The sequence below is a fragment of the Propithecus coquereli genome, unplaced genomic scaffold (genome assembly GCF_000956105.1).
Source record: "Propithecus coquereli isolate 6110/MARCELLA unplaced genomic scaffold, Pcoq_1.0 Scaffold533, whole genome shotgun sequence".
In the NCBI taxonomy this organism is placed as follows: domain Eukaryota; kingdom Metazoa; phylum Chordata; class Mammalia; order Primates; family Indriidae; genus Propithecus; species Propithecus coquereli.
The window spans coordinates 2,615,830-2,633,575 of record NW_012151208.1 but is presented as its reverse complement, the minus strand read 5'-3'; the positions used below and the strand labels follow the sequence as shown (position 1 = coordinate 2,633,575).

Genomic DNA, 17,746 nt, shown 5'->3' with positions numbered 1-17,746 from the left:
CTGAAGCAAATACAATGGTAGAAAAAGATTTACACTGAAAGAATCTTTAATAATAAACTGTTGCCGATCTGCCTACTTGCCCGTGATTTATAATACAATAAACATTGGATTCTATTACGGCTTATGCACTGAAGCTGCTGCTCTGAAAAACGGAATATGAAAGCACCCGGACCCCACCACCATCACCATGAAATGAGCATGTATAAATGTGCTAAGAGTATCTCTTTGCATCTTTTATAGCTTGTGTGTATTAATCTGTAACGCTTATTAAGAAAGTCATTGCTATGCAAAGCAGCACCCAATCCCTTTCTCTGGCTTTTCAACAGGAGTGCACTGTTTAGCCAATAGGACGGACCCTCTGGCCCTCATTCTGCATTCATCACAGGCAACATTTGCACAATGTATCTCTCAAAGGCGGCTGAAAAGAAGGCCTTAATACTCATGTAAACAACTGCAAACCAATTACTTAATGAATCAGGCCCACACATAATGAGGTGCAGACAAAGAGCTATAAATGCATTTTTGCACCCAAGCCGCTGCTTTAAAGTAAAATCCCTCAGCTGTAGTTTGGGCTTAACTAGCACATCATAATTATTGTCTCTAGGACATCAGAGGAAGCCTTTTTTTTTTTAAGGTCCAGCGGGTCTTTTTTTTTTTTTTTTTTTTGAGGTTGCTCATCAGCTCACTGACAAAATAGAGCAAAGAAGAATTTTTAAAAGTGCTACAGCAGCACTGCACTGTTATGTTTATTCTCAAGTACTGGGTTTCGAGACCACTTGTAAAAGCAATAAAGCACAAGGAGTGACTGCAGTAAGTGGGATCCTTAAATGTAAGCTTCTAAGAAATTTCAGTGAATCCAGGCACAAACAGCAAAACCGGAGCTCTCCAAAGCCCAGGGTAGCATATTAACAACACCAAACCCAGCACAAGAACCAAACCGTGACAAACAGCACGCCAAACCCACGCACTCGACGCCCAGACCTTTATATCACTGGATTATTATCAAGTGTCTAGAACTAAGGGTTCCTTAAAGACCTTTTAGTGGTGGTCTTTTTCTTTTTAAAGGGGGTGATGAGATTACTTGTAATTTATTAGGAAATTAATTTTATGCAGAAACAATAGTAATAACAAAAGGCCTCTGTCTCAATTTAAAGGGGAAAAAAAGTTTAGTGAAATATAAATATTTAGTGAAATATAGAAATATTTTCACAAAATGTGAAATTACCAGGCTGAGAAATGTTCTACAAAATCCAATTGCTTTCTGAATGCATTTAAAAATTGCCCAAAGAATATACACAAAGAAAGTTTAAGAAGAATTGGGTTTTTTAGTGCCTCCAAAATATAATGGAGACAAACACTTCTAACAATCTTTAAAAACTAAAGGGACGTATTATGTAAGCCAAACGGTAACATTAAACCCTGAAAACTATCTGTAGAATTTATTGTCTTTTAAAATTTCTTTTAGAGGACCTAGAACTTGAATTTATAATATAATCATAAAAATATAATACTTTACCACTCTTCCTGTCCCACTTATCTGCCACTTCCTTAAAAAATATGGATGAAAACCCAGGTATTAAAGATAATAGTTTTTGATAATTAAATGAGTATTTCCCTAAAATTAAACTTTTCAAGTTTCTAAAAGCAAGAATTTTATAAAATCAATCTTAGTTTAATATATTCCAGGTCCTGTAATGTTTTTACAAAATATAAATGAAAATAGAATTTTTTTCATTTTAAAAATACTACAGTTTTGGATCAAATTATTTTATCTTATGGGACATTATGTGTTACATCAGAAGTGCAAAGTTCCTCTTTCAAAATTTCATCGGGGTAAGTAGTTAATTCACATTTAATGCAATCATCTAAAGGACACCTTTTAATGAGCAATGCAATTATGAAAAGAAACTTGCTATACTGTTTTAAATGATATTTAGCCCAAAGCCAAAGGGTAGATACTTCATCAGATGGTTGCTTATACTCCCATCTATAAATTCTAAGTGACTTGAAGCCACTGCATGATTAGTATTTTATGTTGATGACAAATTCAACACACTTATCATTGCTCAAGCAACTTACAAGAAGTGCTACAGTTTAACAAATGTGAAAAGATAAAATATGTTCTTTATGGAAAATAAAGTATCAGAAAAGGAAAGAATAATCTAGCATAAATACTTGGTAAAAAAGAGAAATATAAAAATGAATATCCAGCAATTGCTTGTTTATATTATCAGCCATCTCAGAAAGAAGAAACACGCCACTTTATTTCTTTTAAGGCCTTATGTTTTCTCTCTGCCCTTTTTTCTGACAACCTCCATTGTGTGGTCTCTAAGCAGTCCTACTGAGAGCAGCTGTAGACGCTAATTTGTGGTTCACTGAGGTGTCAATTGAGTCTTAAACCAAGGAAACAACAGCTGCAAAACAATACTTGGCTCTGGTGCAAATATTTTCAGAGGTAGACTAAAGTTTCAACTGTTATTTTAGATAAACAAAAACCCAAACCATAACCCTCCAAGTCACAAAACAAAATAATATGCAGCCAGAGTTTATTCATCATGTAGTGACATTTCTCATCTTGTTGCTGCTATTCAGAAAGGCTTTCGTGACTCTACCTTGACAAAGGACTTCCTTCCCTAGATGAAAAACTAGCTTCCGAAGTGATTTTGTTAGTTGTCTTTGTCTTGAATGTACTGCTGCCAAAATTCAAACCTGTAATGAGCACAAACACGGAGAGTGTGTGTTAGCTGCCATGCAACAACGAAATGAAATGAAGAAGCGGCCTCACAATAACTTTGGTGAAACAAATGCCAACAGAGGAAGATGCTGTTTAAGCCCCAGAAGGCAAGGGAGCTTTTGAGGCAAGAAGTGAAATGTTGGTAGAATACTGAAAGGAGTGTGTATTTGTGTGTGTGTGTGTGGGGGGGCATTCCTGTGATACTCAAATGGAAGCCCCAAAAAGTAAAAATTAAAATCACCCAAAGAGCTCAATTTTAAATGGCAAAGATGCACATGTAAACACATGAGTCTCTATTATGGCACAAAGCACTGGATAATTCTCATTGTTAAGATGCATCAGCAACAAGCCAGGTCTCAGAAATACCTGACACCCTGGATGACAGTTACACATCCTACCCACCCTTAAGTCTCTCTTCCAAATCCTCTATTTTTCATCCTATATAGGACAATGAATGTCCATTGAAAACCATCAAGGCCACTCTTTAACCAGTTTACAAAGGTTGAGGAGGATGCACAATCCACTTGTTTCCCTGAACTGGACCATCCCCACAGTGCCCCCACCTGCAGGGGAATCCCTGAATCCTTGATCTCTGCCTCCTGGGAGTTCTTGGTTTTGGATGTTTCTGCTATAGGTCTGCTTCTCAACTGTCAGGTACCCGAGATCACAGATCGTGCATGGGCATCTTTGCAAAAGGCATTCGCTGACTTTCTAACCTGTAACCTGCCTGCCTGAATGTAACCTCTGCAGCAAAGTGAGTCTCTTAACAATGTATCCACATTCAGCCCGAAGAGGGTTTCCACCTGCTTAACAGGACATGGTCTTTTAAGACTTGAAACTATGGTTCAAGGTTTAAGTGGCTTTCCTTAGTGACAGGTCTAGAGACAGAGACCTAAAATAGCTCACTCTGAAAGTAACTGAAACATGCACTGCTTCTTCGCTAGTTCGGTGCGGGGTAGCTCGTTGAGTTGAGTGCACATCCCCACCATTACCTGTAACAACGCTGTGAAGTTTCCCTCTGCTCTCCCAACCCACTATCTGCTTCTCTTTGGAGCTCCAAGAAGTCCCCAGGATCAGAGGGAGAATAGGGGTGAAAAGGCAACGGATGGCCAAAGCAAAAATGAATCCCAGAGGCCATATCTAACTATAATCACAGTAAACACCAGCAGAAGCACTTCCATGATTCTAATGCCAGAAAATCTGGAATCTTACAAAGCACACGGTGTAATTTTGCATATGGAGTGAAGTAATTGAATCTAGGGGTGCTTGACTATACAACCCATAGGTGTCATTTCACTTACAAGGTAAATTAATAAAAATGCATTAATTATTAGTATATTAATAGTTCCATAATTTTTTAAACACATCCAAGGGACTACAACTTATGTCAAATTTACTCATCCTTTGCACTTGTCCAATTAACTATCCAAAATATACTTAACAAAAACAGATTTGTGGAGTTGCCTTCCAAACTATATGTGTCTGCTAACCAGCGATAATATTCCGAGCAAGGCATCAGTCCCTTGGAGCCTCATTTGTAAAAGGACAGGGTGGGATAAATACCTTCTAAGATCCCTCTGGATTCTAATTCTGTGACTCAAATGTGAAGAAGGTGATGAAAAGCAAATAGTTAAGAGTTTGTAAGTTTTATCTTTGCAAAGCGATGATGCATTCCATCAAGACAGACTCTGTTTTATTCCTCAGTAAACTACAATGTCTTATGTTTGCAGAGTTCAAGTAACCACTACTACCACCATGGCTGGCTCTCCCTGGGAGCTTTTTGCTACCAGGCACTGTGCTGTGCATTTAATGTGCAGTAGCTCACTGAATCCCTCAAAACAATCAGAATAACTGAATTCTGCAGCAACCGACCCTACTACTAATATTATCTAGGAAATAGCTCTCCAAACACAGACAGCTAAGTCCGATGCACCATAAGTATGTCCCTAGAAAATGTCTATCTGAAGAAGACATCTTTGAGGCAATTGGGAAATCTGAATATGGACTGAGAGTTATATAATATTTAAAAATCACTGTTCATTCTGATAGGTAAATTATGGCATGGTGGTTATGTAAAAGTAAGAAAGCCATTAATGTGTATTTCCTTCTATATTAATCCATTTTACTTTCACAAAGGGGGTTGAGGTGACTTACACTTTAAAAAATGGTATAAGAAAGGAAAACCACAGAAAATAATAAATGCACAAGACAGTATAAAAAAACAAAGTAATTCACAATTAAAAAAAACCTCTAAATTGAAGGAACAATAATTAAGCTTAAAATGTAGCTTTCCCTGGGATTTATAGTCTTTTCATTAAAAGGACTCAAAATCCCCCAGCATTCTGGTGAGGAAAGGCAGCCCAGCACAACACTGCCCTTTGGATGATTAAGAGGCTGGGAGCCTGGGGAAGAGAGGGAATTTGGGGCATCTCCTGTGGTGGTTAGTGACAAGTTATTTTCATGACATGTCAGATAGAATGCAAGGGCCTGCAAGGGCCTGTAAGAGCCATCGCCATGCTGGGGCAGCATGTATCCTAGATAAAGGGCTCTTCCAAATGTCTGTTTGCTAAGGATGAGAAAGTACTCACCTATTCTGACCTGGTGACAGCTTGTTATAAAGCAAACTCCAGAAACTTTCAAGGAATGACTCCCCTTCCCTGAACACAGCACTGGCTGCTGTGGTTGGCACCTGGACACTGGCTTTGAGTGTGACTCTGCCGTTACTCACCTGACAATTGTGATACAGAAGCACTGGCCTTTTGAAATTTGTCTTCAGTTAGATTTGTATTATCCTGAAGGGTAGAATTCTTCAGCAACTGGTAGGCTTTTGTTTCTATAGATTAAAAAAGAGCACAGAAATACTGAATTTTCTATGGCCCAGAGAAAAGTTGCTTAAATTCTGAGATTAATACTTTTCAAATGCATGCAAATTATTTTTTTTTAAATTCTGAAAACAAACAAAATATAATTTAGCTGAACCCATGTTTCAAGACTGAAAGACAAGTTGTATGAGTTTATTTGAAGTGGCTGAATTCCAGTCATTATTTTGAGTGTGTCTGTGGATAGGTTTAACATCATAGTAAAATAGTTTCTCTTCCCTCTGGGTCTTACAGAAGCAGCTACAGGAATGAACCAGAAGAGACAGCACTAACTTCCTAGGCGGTCAGATCCCTCAGGTGCTTCCTAGACCTGGCTCTCAGGCTCTTCACTTGACTGTGGGGGCTCTTAGAGCGGTCTGGGGGTATGGGGAGGTCAGGAAGGGCAGTGGTAGCAGGATGAGCTCAGAGTCCCACAGCTGAGGAAATCTCACCAAGGCTGGCTATGGAGGAGAGAGAGAGGATTTGCAGGGAGCAGTAGCAGCCTGGACCTGGCTTGTGTTCACAGGCTGCCCTTGGCCAGGCGGGGCTTCTAACAGCATTTGCTGTACGCTAAATTGGGGAAGACTGTTGGGAAAAACAGCAAACAAAATTTACATAAAGAACCCAACTGACACAACCTTCCTCATTACTTTAAGTCTTGAGGGAGGGCACCTGGATAAAATGGCAGAAAGGAAATTAGAGTTTTAGCATAGACAACAAAACAGCATCCATGTCCACATCTTCAATGTGGCCACAAAAGGATTCCTGCTGTCAGTGCCAGCAACTGGCACTGGCAATCGGCTACATTCCTGCTTTTGTTGGCTCAGTTTAAGAACTTAACCATGAGCCCCTTATTACTGGATTAAAACTACCATCACACTGAAGAATAAAAATATAACATACCTTGCCCTACTGAAAACCAATCAAGATAAAAATGAGCATTTAAAATGAGCATAATACTTTGGAATATTAAATACTATATAACTAAAATATGTACAGATCAGGGATTCTTAACTAAGCAGATAATAAATTCTAAGGCAATTCTTTTTAACACTGTTGGACTGTGAAATCAGTTTGGGACGCTGGAACTAGTTATTTTGAAAAATGTAATAAACACCGCATGTAGTGCATGCAGAAGGGAAAGTACTATTTCATGTAACATGTAGGTACGTGTGTGTGTGAGTGAGTATAACCTGGGGTAGAAAGTGTTTCCTGGTGAGGTTGGTCCCATCGCCCCAGGATGGCGTCGTAACACCCTCCAGCTAATCCTAACATCTGTGTTACTTCGCGTGTGCTGTAAGGAAATTTTGGGAGAAGGAAGATATTAATAAAATCAAAGACAGAGAGTCTGCACTGTAAAGAATCACTATCAAAAAGATGAAAATGCCCTGCTTTTATTATACAAAAATCAACCAGGCTGGGTGCGGTGGCTCCTGCCTGTAATCCTAGCACTCTGAGAGGCCAAGGCGAGAGGATTGCTTGAGCTCAGGAATTCAAGACCAGCTTGAGCAAGAGTGAGACTCCATCTCTACTAAAAATAGAAAAATCAGCCAGGAGTGGTGGTGCATGTTTGTAGTCCCAGCCACTCGAGAGGCTGAGGCAGGAGCCTCTTGAGCCCGGGAGTCTGAGGTTGCTGTGAGCTAGGCTGACGCCACAGCACTCGTCCAGGTAACAGAGTGAGACTCTGCCTTAAAAATAAATAAATAAATAAAAATCAACCAAAAAGTTTTTCAGCTTTTAGGATACAAGCGCAGATCTTCATGAAACTTATCTGGCAAAGGAAAAGATAGCAAAGATGTAAACTGAAAAAGGAAAAAAAAAGGAGCAGCTTCTTAATTAAACAAAGGCTCCTGGCTGCTGGAGGCTGGAACTGGGTTCGCAGGTCCTCTTGTTGATGATCTTAAGGTAAACCATTTAGCTCCAGTGAGATGGCTCTCCTGCTTCTCAGAAACTAGAAGAACATGTGTCATTGACGTTCAAGAGAGGATTTCTGTGAGAAACATTGAGCTAGTAGTCCTGAGGTAATTTTAGATTTGTGGGGATTAAGCATTCTGCCCAAATACAAGACACTACTGATATTATTGCTGGTCTGAGTCTACTAGCAAGGGAGGAAATTACCAGTGTGAAGTAAATTCACTTTTAGCAACAAGGGACTATTTTAATGCTCTGAGAAAGATAAGCCCTTTCCATGTTCTGCACACTGGTCTCCTTCCTTTCCTTCTCGATGAACTTGGGCTCTATAATTGGGCATTCCCTGCAAGACTCCGAGTCTGCTTTCAGCTGATCCACAGTCTTGGAGATGGCTCACTCTTCTGCCCCACTCAACCAGAGCCCAGTGCCTTTCCAATCACGCTCATCACTGGTGTTTCATACTCAAATCTCTGAGGCCCTTCTCCAAGCACAGTCACTGAAGTCTACTGGACAATTTTTATCTGGGAATCAGCTGCCCTGGCCTCCATAATGAAGGGCTGGCAAAATCAGACTGAGGACTGCCGGGCACATTGCCTACCCCCAACCTCAGCGCATGCTTCCTTCAATGGTTCAAGGGTAAGGTGAAGTTTAAAAGGTACAAGGATTAAGTGCATTCACTTGGAGAACAGACTAACTGAGGCAGGACCAGAGACATTGAACCAGCCGGAGAAGGTGGAGCTGCCAGCACTGCTGCCATCTGACAGCAGGACGCCTGTACTGAGGATCACATGCATCAGAACTGGAGTTGTTCTCCCTGTGGCACGTATCACCCCCTTACTTTAGTCAGAACTACTGCACAAAACAACATATGAAGGACTGGGAGATGATCCGCATAGGAAAAACATAATTAATAAGGTTTGGTTAAAAAAACCTAGGAGAGGCCGGGCGCGGTGGCTCACACCTGTAATCCTAGCACTCTGGGAGGCCAAGGCGGTGGATCGCTCAAGGTCAGGAGTTCGAGACCAGCCTGAGCAAGAGCAAGACCCCATCTCTACTAAAAAAAAAAATAGAAAGAAATTATTTGGACAGCTAAAAATCTATATATAGAAAAAAAAAAATTAGCCGGGCATGGTGGCGCATGTCTGTAGTCCCCGCTACTCAGGAGGCTGATGCAGGAGGATCGCTTGAGCCCAGGAGTTTGGGGTTGCTGTGAGCTAAGCTGATGCCATGGCACTCTACTCCGGGCAACAGAGTGAGACTCTGTCTCAAAAAAAACCAAAAAAAAAACAAAAACAAAACTAGGAGAGGTTGAAGGCTACGCAGCCTGCATAGAAACAAGGCTGGAGAAAGGAAGGAGGGTTCAAGGACATAGACACGGCACGTAGACTGGACAAGGTGGGGACTGTGAATGCAGATGCCTCTGGGGCCAGGTAGGTACCACAAATAAGTGACTCTCACCAGTGGCCAGTCCTGTGGCAAGCTAGAAAGCACATGTCCTGTCCATAGGGGACAGTTGTTCCTTGGCTATAGCCAATTGCTACAAGATGGGAAAGTAGACCTGCTCTTGCAAGACTTCTGCCTTTTCTTTCTTCTTCTTCTTCTTCTTTTTTTTTTTTTTAAATAAAACACTGCACAGGCCAAACAGAACACATCTGTAACCTTGAAACTAGTTAGTAGGTGAGCAATTTTTTGTGTTTCCTGAAAGTGGTACAAGAACACGTAGGGAAAACCTGCAGCCAAAGGATATAACCTAGATGATAGGAAAAGATTTCTCTTTGAAAAGCTTGAAACCCTGGAACATGTTATTCAGGAAGGCTGCGACAGCTATATGAAGATTTTTAAGTAGCTGTCTGTATCATCAAATGGACCAGATTTCAGACTCTTTGGAGGCAAGAGAGTACTTTTTGCTAGGAGTTCTCAAACAATTCAGACATCCTCCTGTAACAGCCGAAGACTTGACCAGGATGCCAATTTCATAAAGCAAAAGGGTAAAGCTATGGACGAGATGTTTGTTGCAACTCAAGCTCAAGTTTTTTTGGAAGAAAGACAGTGAAAAATCAAGGGGTTAAAAGCTACACAGTGCTGCCTTGCAAATTCAAAGTTGTTATGAATGAACAAACAAAGGAACAAAAGTAACAAATCTAGAAGTTCAAGTTAGCCTGCTATAAATGAGGAAGGAACAAGGTTCGCATATTTCCAAGGGGAAAAGAATTTACTTTTCTCAATTGCAAGTAAACCGTAAGTCTGAAAATTTGAGAATTGGGTGGTCAGTTAAGGCTTTACTTTCTATAATAGCTGACTTAATACTCAGGGAAAACACTTCCTCCCATTGGTAAAGTTAAATTCTCAGAAAATATTGAGTAGTGAAAACGAATAGATAAAACATTTCTAAAGAATAATTTTCAGCTGGAATGTTCTGGTATACACAGAAACAAATACACATGCATGCTGAAGCTTTCAGTTCTGAATTTCTCAGTCAAGCATCTATTATATACTCAAACCTGTGTCAAGATTTAGTTTAAAAAGTAGAAAATATTGCAGTTTAAAACATAAAACAAGGCAAGGAATTCCATTCCATGCAGTATCAAGCTCCAAGAGGTTAAAAATCTATCCTGCCTATTAATTCCAGACTGATGATGTAATGAGATAAATATACTTTTCTCTACTTTGTTACATAAGCTGCCTGAACCCAATCATCTATCTTCCTGAAAAGTGCTAAAGGATCACTGAGATTGTTTTTTTTCTTTTTGATACGCATTTTCTGTCTAGAAAATAGAAACAGCTAGAAAAAGAAAGTGAAAACATGCTGAATAAAGGGAGGTAGGAGAGAGATGATGTTGACGAGAGGAGAATGAAAAAGCCTCAACTTCTTATCTTTTATTCTCTTTTATATGCAAATGTACACCTGCTATAATACTTCTAAATCTACAATGAAAAAGAAAATATCTGATGAACAAGTGCTTTTAACAACCCATTACAAGAGACAGATAAACACGTGGTTCACCAGCCTCTAAGGAGTGTCTCAGAGGCAGGGAATCTGCCCACTGCTTTTGCAGAAATCTTTAATGAAAAAAAGAAGAGTTGGGCCCAGAAAAGGAATAACAAAGGGAGATGCAAACAATACTATCACTACAGCTAGGAGAAACCGACCTTGAACTGACAAAGAACTGGGCATCTTCAAGTAAGGAAGGATAATTACTATTCCTATATGAAGTGTGCAGAAATTTAAAAAGTGAATTTGAAAAATATTTTCTGTCCATTGAGTTTCCCGGCACTGTTACTTTTCCTGTATCTCAACACCCATGTGGAGTTTTTTTCACATTACACTAGATGTGTTGCTGACACTGCAAACTCAGTCACTTTTGAAAAATAAGATGAAAATTGTGAGCTATATTTCTTAAATTAATTGATAAGCTATATATTATCACTGAAAATCCAGAAATCATTTCCCCAATAATCTGCTCAAATAAAAACGAGAAAATAGGAAATGAGTGCTTTCGCAATTCTGAAAATACAAAAAAGTCATCTACGAAGAGGCAGTAAGTCTATGCAAATATGAGATATACAAGTTTGGATGCGTAAACAGAATCTCTTTTCATGTTCAGACTTTCTGCAATAAACTCCACCCCACCTAGGCCTGTAAATCCACGGTCAAGGTTGCTCTCTGCACTCTCAGGAAGAGGGCTGGTGCATGAGAAGAGACATGAGCCACCAGGGACTGCTTCAGAAAATAGAGATTTACATGATAGTCTCAGTTAGTTTCTGTGGGGCAGCTCAACAATGAAAGCTGAAAATAAATACCAGGCTTGTAACTAACCTTTAATAAATGTTTCCAAAATGAAATGAAACAGTTTGCTGGTATTACTTCCTACATAAATTTATAACCACAATGCTTGTCACTTAACAGCGTTCAGTCTTGGGAGGTATATTTTCAACTTTCAAACTCATGGAAACTTTGACTTTTCAAAGCTTAAGCAATCTTGATCAGAAAGCTGTATTTTATTGGTATAATTAGTTTTTTTAAAAACAGTATTTTTAGCAATTTTAACTCAATGATTTATATAATGAGAGGAATCAGGAATAGTGTCTTAGTCCAGACACAGTGGCTCACACCTGTAATGCTAGCACTATGGGAGGCCAAGGTAGGAAGATCGCTTGAGCTCAGGAGTTCGAGACCAGCCTGAGCAACAGTGAGACCCCATCTCTACAAAAAACAGAGAAATTAGCTGGGTGTGGTGGTGTCCCAGGTACTTGGGAGGCTGAGAGGCAGGAGGATCACTTGAGCCCAGGAGTTTGAGGCTGCTGTGAGCTATGATAACGCCACTGCACTCTAGCCAGGGTGACAGAGTGAGAATCTGTCTAAAAAAAAAAAAAAAAGAAAAAGAAAAAGAAAGAAAGAAAGAATGTCTTCATCATCAAGTAGTAGTAGGACTATACAGTAGGACCAGGAATAATTACTGTATAAGGTGCTAAAAATGTAAAATATGACAAAAATCCTGCTCACCCCTGTAGTAGGCTGAATAATGTTACTGTGTCTGCCTCCCTGACCCCTATTTGGAAGTAGGTTCTTGCAGAAGCATTAGTTAAGTGTCTCAAGATGAAATCATTCTGCATTTACCGTGGGCCCTAAATCCAGTGGCTGGCATCCTTACAAGGAGAAGAGTACACACAGAGACGCAGAAAAGCAAGCAATGTGAAGATGGAGGCAGAGACTGCAGTGATGCTACCACAAGCCAGGAGCCACCAGAGGCTGGAAAAGGCAAGGAAGGATTCTCCCCTAGAGCCTTCAGAAGAAGCACAACCCTGGTGACACCTTGATTTCAGACTTCTAGCATCCAGACCTGTGAGAGAATAAACCTCTGTTGTTTTATGATACTTTGTTACAATAGCCCTAGGAAAATAATACAACCTTGACTCCCAATTTTATTCAAGTATCTAAAGGCTGACCTCTTTTTTCTCTCAATTTGAGTTTCCTGTATAAAATAAGGTGCTATACACCATGATCTACAAGGGCTCTTTTAGCTTTGAGACCCCTGCTCTGTAGTTCTCAAGCCTAAGAAGTCACCTGCATGTGTTATAAAATAGTTATGTCTGGGTCCCACCCTCCCAGAGGTTCTGATATAATTGATCAAGTGCGTGGCTGGGACATGGATAAGTTTTAAAACTCCACATGAGATTCTTTTGTACATACCCCATGGAGAATTCCTCTCAGCATTTAGGAGTTTAGTTCCTTGAACGCAGAAACATCCAATCAAGAGCACCTTTTCAGAAAGGTGCCTTTTATTCTTTCATGGCCACATTAAATAAATACCACCCTCTGTAACATAATAAGGAATGCTTTGCTACTGCAAGCAGCAGGCTGCAGGCCACAAGCCCCATGGGTTAAGCCCCAGCAGGCTGGCGCCTGCCACAAAGGCAGGGCAATGTGGACTGCAATGGACAATCCAGAAGCATATGGTGGTTCCTTTGGTTTTGCACAAGTTGGAGGTTCCCTGTCCCAGGCTCAGAAGGTAGCATGTCTTTACTGATTCTTGTCAGGAAAGCACTTCCAGAACAGGACAGGGGAAGCATGTTGCTAGTAAAGTCTAAGTACTGGAGGTGTTATGACACGATGTTTTGGTGGCCCAGAGTTGTCATGGCATTTTTTTCTCCCAGGATAAATCTTGTCACCAATGACAACCTAGCCACTGTATGTTTCTAGCCCTTTTCCAATTTGATGTAAAACTCAAGCAATATTTTGGAAGCACTACCCAGAACTCCACGTGGCACCCTCCACATCTTTGCTGACCTCCTGGAAAAGATTCTAAATGGATGTTTTAGTATGACCATGAATATTTCAGCTTGCCAAAGAGTATCAGTGAGGAATGGCCCAGTCAGGCAACCATTTTCAATACAGCTTGACCAAGAGAATTGGTGTCAAAAGAATGAGAGGCTGAATGGACATTCTTAGAGGCTTAATCCTCTTGAGATAAAAGCTGAGAGCCCTTTTCACATGGAGCTTAAGGAGACTAGTTTTGCCAGGATGGGCACGTGGGGTGGGAAAAGTATTGGTGGAGTGAATGACTGCAAGAGATAGTATTCTGGCCTGAATCAACAAGCATTTAAGGAAATTTCTTAATATTCCCATTTTTATTCATTCGTTTGACAAATTAAGTGCCCACCATGTGACAGATACTGTATTAGGTGCTGGATTTTTATATTTAGCACAAGCTGCACCATTTGCTAGAACTAAAAGCTCACTTAATGCTGAAAGGTAAAGTTAATGTGAAAACAAATAAAATTGCCAATGTGGGGAATTTCACTTTGGGGATATATGTTCAAAGGGAGACTTTCTCTCATAATCTAGATAAGCATCACTTTCCTCCTGGCCTAAGTGTTTCAGGGAAACACTGACCTGAATACTCTACTATCTAAACATGGTCTCAGTGGCCTCAGTATGCTCTGGCTTGCTCCACCTTATAAAGGCCAAACCTTTTGGTACAATCCACACTCAGAAATCCTTGCATGCTGCCCACCTCTCCAGGCCTGGCCCAATAGAAAGGAAAAGTATGGCTTTGTTCATCATTGCTCTCGAAATCATCCCAGCAAAGTTCATTTCTTGTTATGATATACATTAATGTTTAATTGACCCAGACATCCTGATGCAGCTGACTTTCTGATAAAATAAAAGAGGTAGTGGTGGAATGGAAGAAGTTCAGGGCTCAAATCCTGACGTTTGTGTTCAATTAAGATCCAACAGATGAGCTACATGGCCTTGAGCAGGACACCACCTTTCTAAGTTTCTGTTTGACCTGACCATTATATGAGTTACTAATATTTACCCTACAGAACTGTTGTGAAGCTTAGAGATGACAGGGCTTAGTGAGGGAAGGGATCTGGTATTTTGAAGACCCTGGCATCCCAGTATTCAGCCCAAGTAAAGGTGTAATACACGTGCGAACTGTATACTACTCATTATATACAGAAAACCACATATTCATAGATATCAAAATTAATGTTTGATTTCTAACTGGATTCTTTAGTGAGAACTAGACTAATAAAAGGGGTAGATTGTGTTAACAACAACAGATCATACAGGCTGTGAAATACTTACTCTGTTTGTGTGTGTGTGTATGTGAGGGTTTCTATGTAAATCTTGGCATAGAAAACTCACACACTGCATAATGATGATGAACAAAGAAGATGCCTTCAAAGTGAGGGCAACTCCTTTAAGGAGGAGCCCTCAGCCAAGAAGAACTGTGTTTTTGGGTGATAAGCAAATGAAAGAGGGAAATAAAGATATGAGAATGTTAGCTCATTTGATTCCATTAGCACAGAGTGGGAATCACAGTCTCTTAGCATTAGAAGCAATGTCAGAGGTTCCAGAAACAAGAATTCCTTCCACAGTGCCCCTATAAGAGAGTCATAGTTCCCACCATGGTTCAAGCATGCAGCACAGAATCTCACACCTGGAAGACACTTAACTTGGCTTTGTTGAAATGAAGAGCTAGAAAGTTCTTTTTTTATTGAGCTATACTCTATAATTAAGCTTGATAAATGTTCTGCCTTATACCAGCAGCCCCACAAATATTTAGAGATACTGGGCCCTTCTCAGGTAAAACATCCCCGGGACCCTCATCATTCTGAAAATGGTGTAACTTTAGAGCTCCCATCCCCAGCTTCCTATGTCTGCCTGGATTTCACTTCAGCCTCTTTCTCTACTACATTTCTTCTGAAATGGCTGTAAAGCAAATAAAGAACACACAAGGACCCCACACAGAAGAACACTTTTGGACTGCTGGAAGTTACTACTGTAACCTTCTGGTCAATTCCAGGAACAGCTTTAACAAGTAGTTTTCAATCATAACATGTGGGTATAGTTACACTAAAGTAACCCAAAGTCTCATTATAAAACAATCTCATTGACAAGGGAGCTTTCCATAAAATGGAACTACAGGAAAATGTTGAAGATAATTTTAGTGTATTGAAAAAACTGGTTCCCCCATTAGACTCATTGTTTTAAAAACCATTCCACACATATGTGTGTATATTTTCCAAAGCATGTTCCACAGAACATTAATTCTGTTGGCTGTTAATAGGAAGTATTCCATTTTCAAATGGATAAATTATTTGAAACTCTAGGTTTGCACTTTTAACAATTCCTTTACTGAAAGTTTTCTAAAAGTTTTCAATATGCTCTTGTGTATTACGCAAACTGCAAAGGGAGAGAGAAGAATCATGCAGGGTTTGGCCACAAAATATGTATTCGTTGAAGTATTTTCTGAGTGGAACATTGCCCAGAACACATTTTGGGAAATGCTGCATCAGCACATCAACATGTGTGAGGCAGCACATCAGCCGCCTGGTGATCAGGTGCCCTGCGATGTCTTCCACCCTGAGCACATAAGGGTTACTGAGGGTATATAGGCACTCACAGGCAGAGGTGTCTGGGCCTTGACCAATCAGAGCCCAGGAGCCACTTTATCACCTGTTTGGGATTATTCTCTAAGGGTTTCTTTATAGGACTATCCTGAAGTTCCAAATGTATCATGAAACTCTCCCCAAGATTCCTTTTTGATAAGGTAAGCAAATCATCAGTTCTGGGTTGGAATCATCAGTTGTGTTCTCAAGTGGCAATTCCTTGCGGAAGCTAACTTAGTGGTACTGTGGAGAGCATGGTTTCTGAGAAATCCCAGCAGCACCATGATTGTTGGGGGGGTCTTGGTCCCAAGAGGCTCTTGCAACTCAAGGAAGGTGAGCAGCTGCCAGAGTAACAGGCTGGAGGTGTCCAGACTCTATTCTGGGCGCTTGTCACAGAATGACTCTGTGACACTGCATTCCCACTTCCCCTGCTTCTTTTCCTCTTTGAGTTTGCTTTGTGAGCTTCTGTATAAATAGATGCCACTGGCTTGGAAATGTAAGGGATTGTGAGAGCCAGCACATAAGACCAATAACACTATAAATGTTCACATGAATATTATTATTATACATCACAGATATGTATTGAGCAACTAGTGTCAGCTTAGGACTTTCATCCACATGATTTTATTTTTTTATTTTTTTTCACCCACATGATTTCACTTAAACTTTAAGACAACTCTGTCAGGTAGTACATCTGCTTTCTCAATCCAGAGGCTCAGTAGGGGTAGAGAAACAGAGCAAGGAGTGAAAGAGCTGACACTGATGGCTGTTTCCAAAGTCCTGGCTCAACTACATCTCCTCAAACCCTAGGGGACAGCCTCTGGAATATTCCTTTTCTTTGGAACATTCTAGAAGGAGTGCAGCCTATACAAACACAAAGACACACACCTATGCAAATAGGAAACCCCAACAGAACTATTATAAAGGGGCAAGCAGACGTTACTAAACTATAAACTTGCCTTACTCTACTAAAAGCCAAATCTCCAAATAATTATGCCAAAGATGCAAACATTTAATAAAGGGATGATGGTCAAGAACTTAGAGATCAAAGTAGCTGCAATGACAGACACAGCAACAGTACCCAGTAGAGCCAAGGTTAGAAGGCCACCAGGCCCTCAAGCATGAACTCCATGGTAGGTCTGTGGGTGGGGAGCAGTGAAGGGCAAGAGAGAGTGTGCTGGTAAGAACAGAACAGCAATGTTCCTACAACGTATGTGGCTTTGCTAAATTTTTTCATACCTCCTAAGGTTTTTTAATGTCTAATATTTTGACATATGACAGGTACAAAGCATTTTTTTTAAAACTGTCAACTATTGGTTCAGTAGGAAGTTGTTGGAATTATGATTTCTTTTAAAATCTTAATGGCAAATAGCCCTGATTACTTCTAAGCACATTGTACTTCTTTCTGCATGAAGAAATATTTGAAACCCCAGTACTTCCCTTATAAAGGAAGTCTATGAGAAAATAATATTTGCATTAATTGTGGGGAGAGTCGGCTACTCCCAGCATGGGATGAATAGAAAGAATACTGAAAAGAGAATGAGCAACTAGGTCATTTCCTGGTTTCTCCTCAATAAACCTTCATGATTTTAACAGAAATAAATTCAGGGGCCATTGGATACTTCTGCATTCTTAATGGGTACAAATACACAATTTGATAGAAGAAATAGGACCTAGTGTTTGATAGGTTAGTAGGGTGACATAGTTTATAATAATCTATTGTATATTTCAAAATATTTAATAGCTAGAAGAGAATAATTCAAATGTTTCTAGTATTAATAAAAGATAAATATTTACGGTGATGGAAATCCCAGTCACACTGATTTGATCTTTACAAAATATG

General features: G+C 40.0%; 1 protein-coding gene across 1 annotated transcript in view; it reads right to left on the bottom strand.

The window, feature by feature from the left end:
- The window catches only part of KIZ (kizuna centrosomal protein), a 124,033-nt gene that overhangs the window by 10,734 nt on the left and 95,553 nt on the right, over positions 1 to 17,746 (bottom strand). The window contains exons 10-11 of the mRNA XM_012657222.1: positions 5,463 to 5,567; positions 2,613 to 2,709 (exon numbers count right to left, since the gene is read on the bottom strand). Of these exons, the coding sequence (XP_012512676.1) occupies positions 2,613 to 2,709; positions 5,463 to 5,567 (202 nt within the window). The remainder of the gene's footprint in view (positions 1 to 2,612; positions 2,710 to 5,462; positions 5,568 to 17,746) is intronic.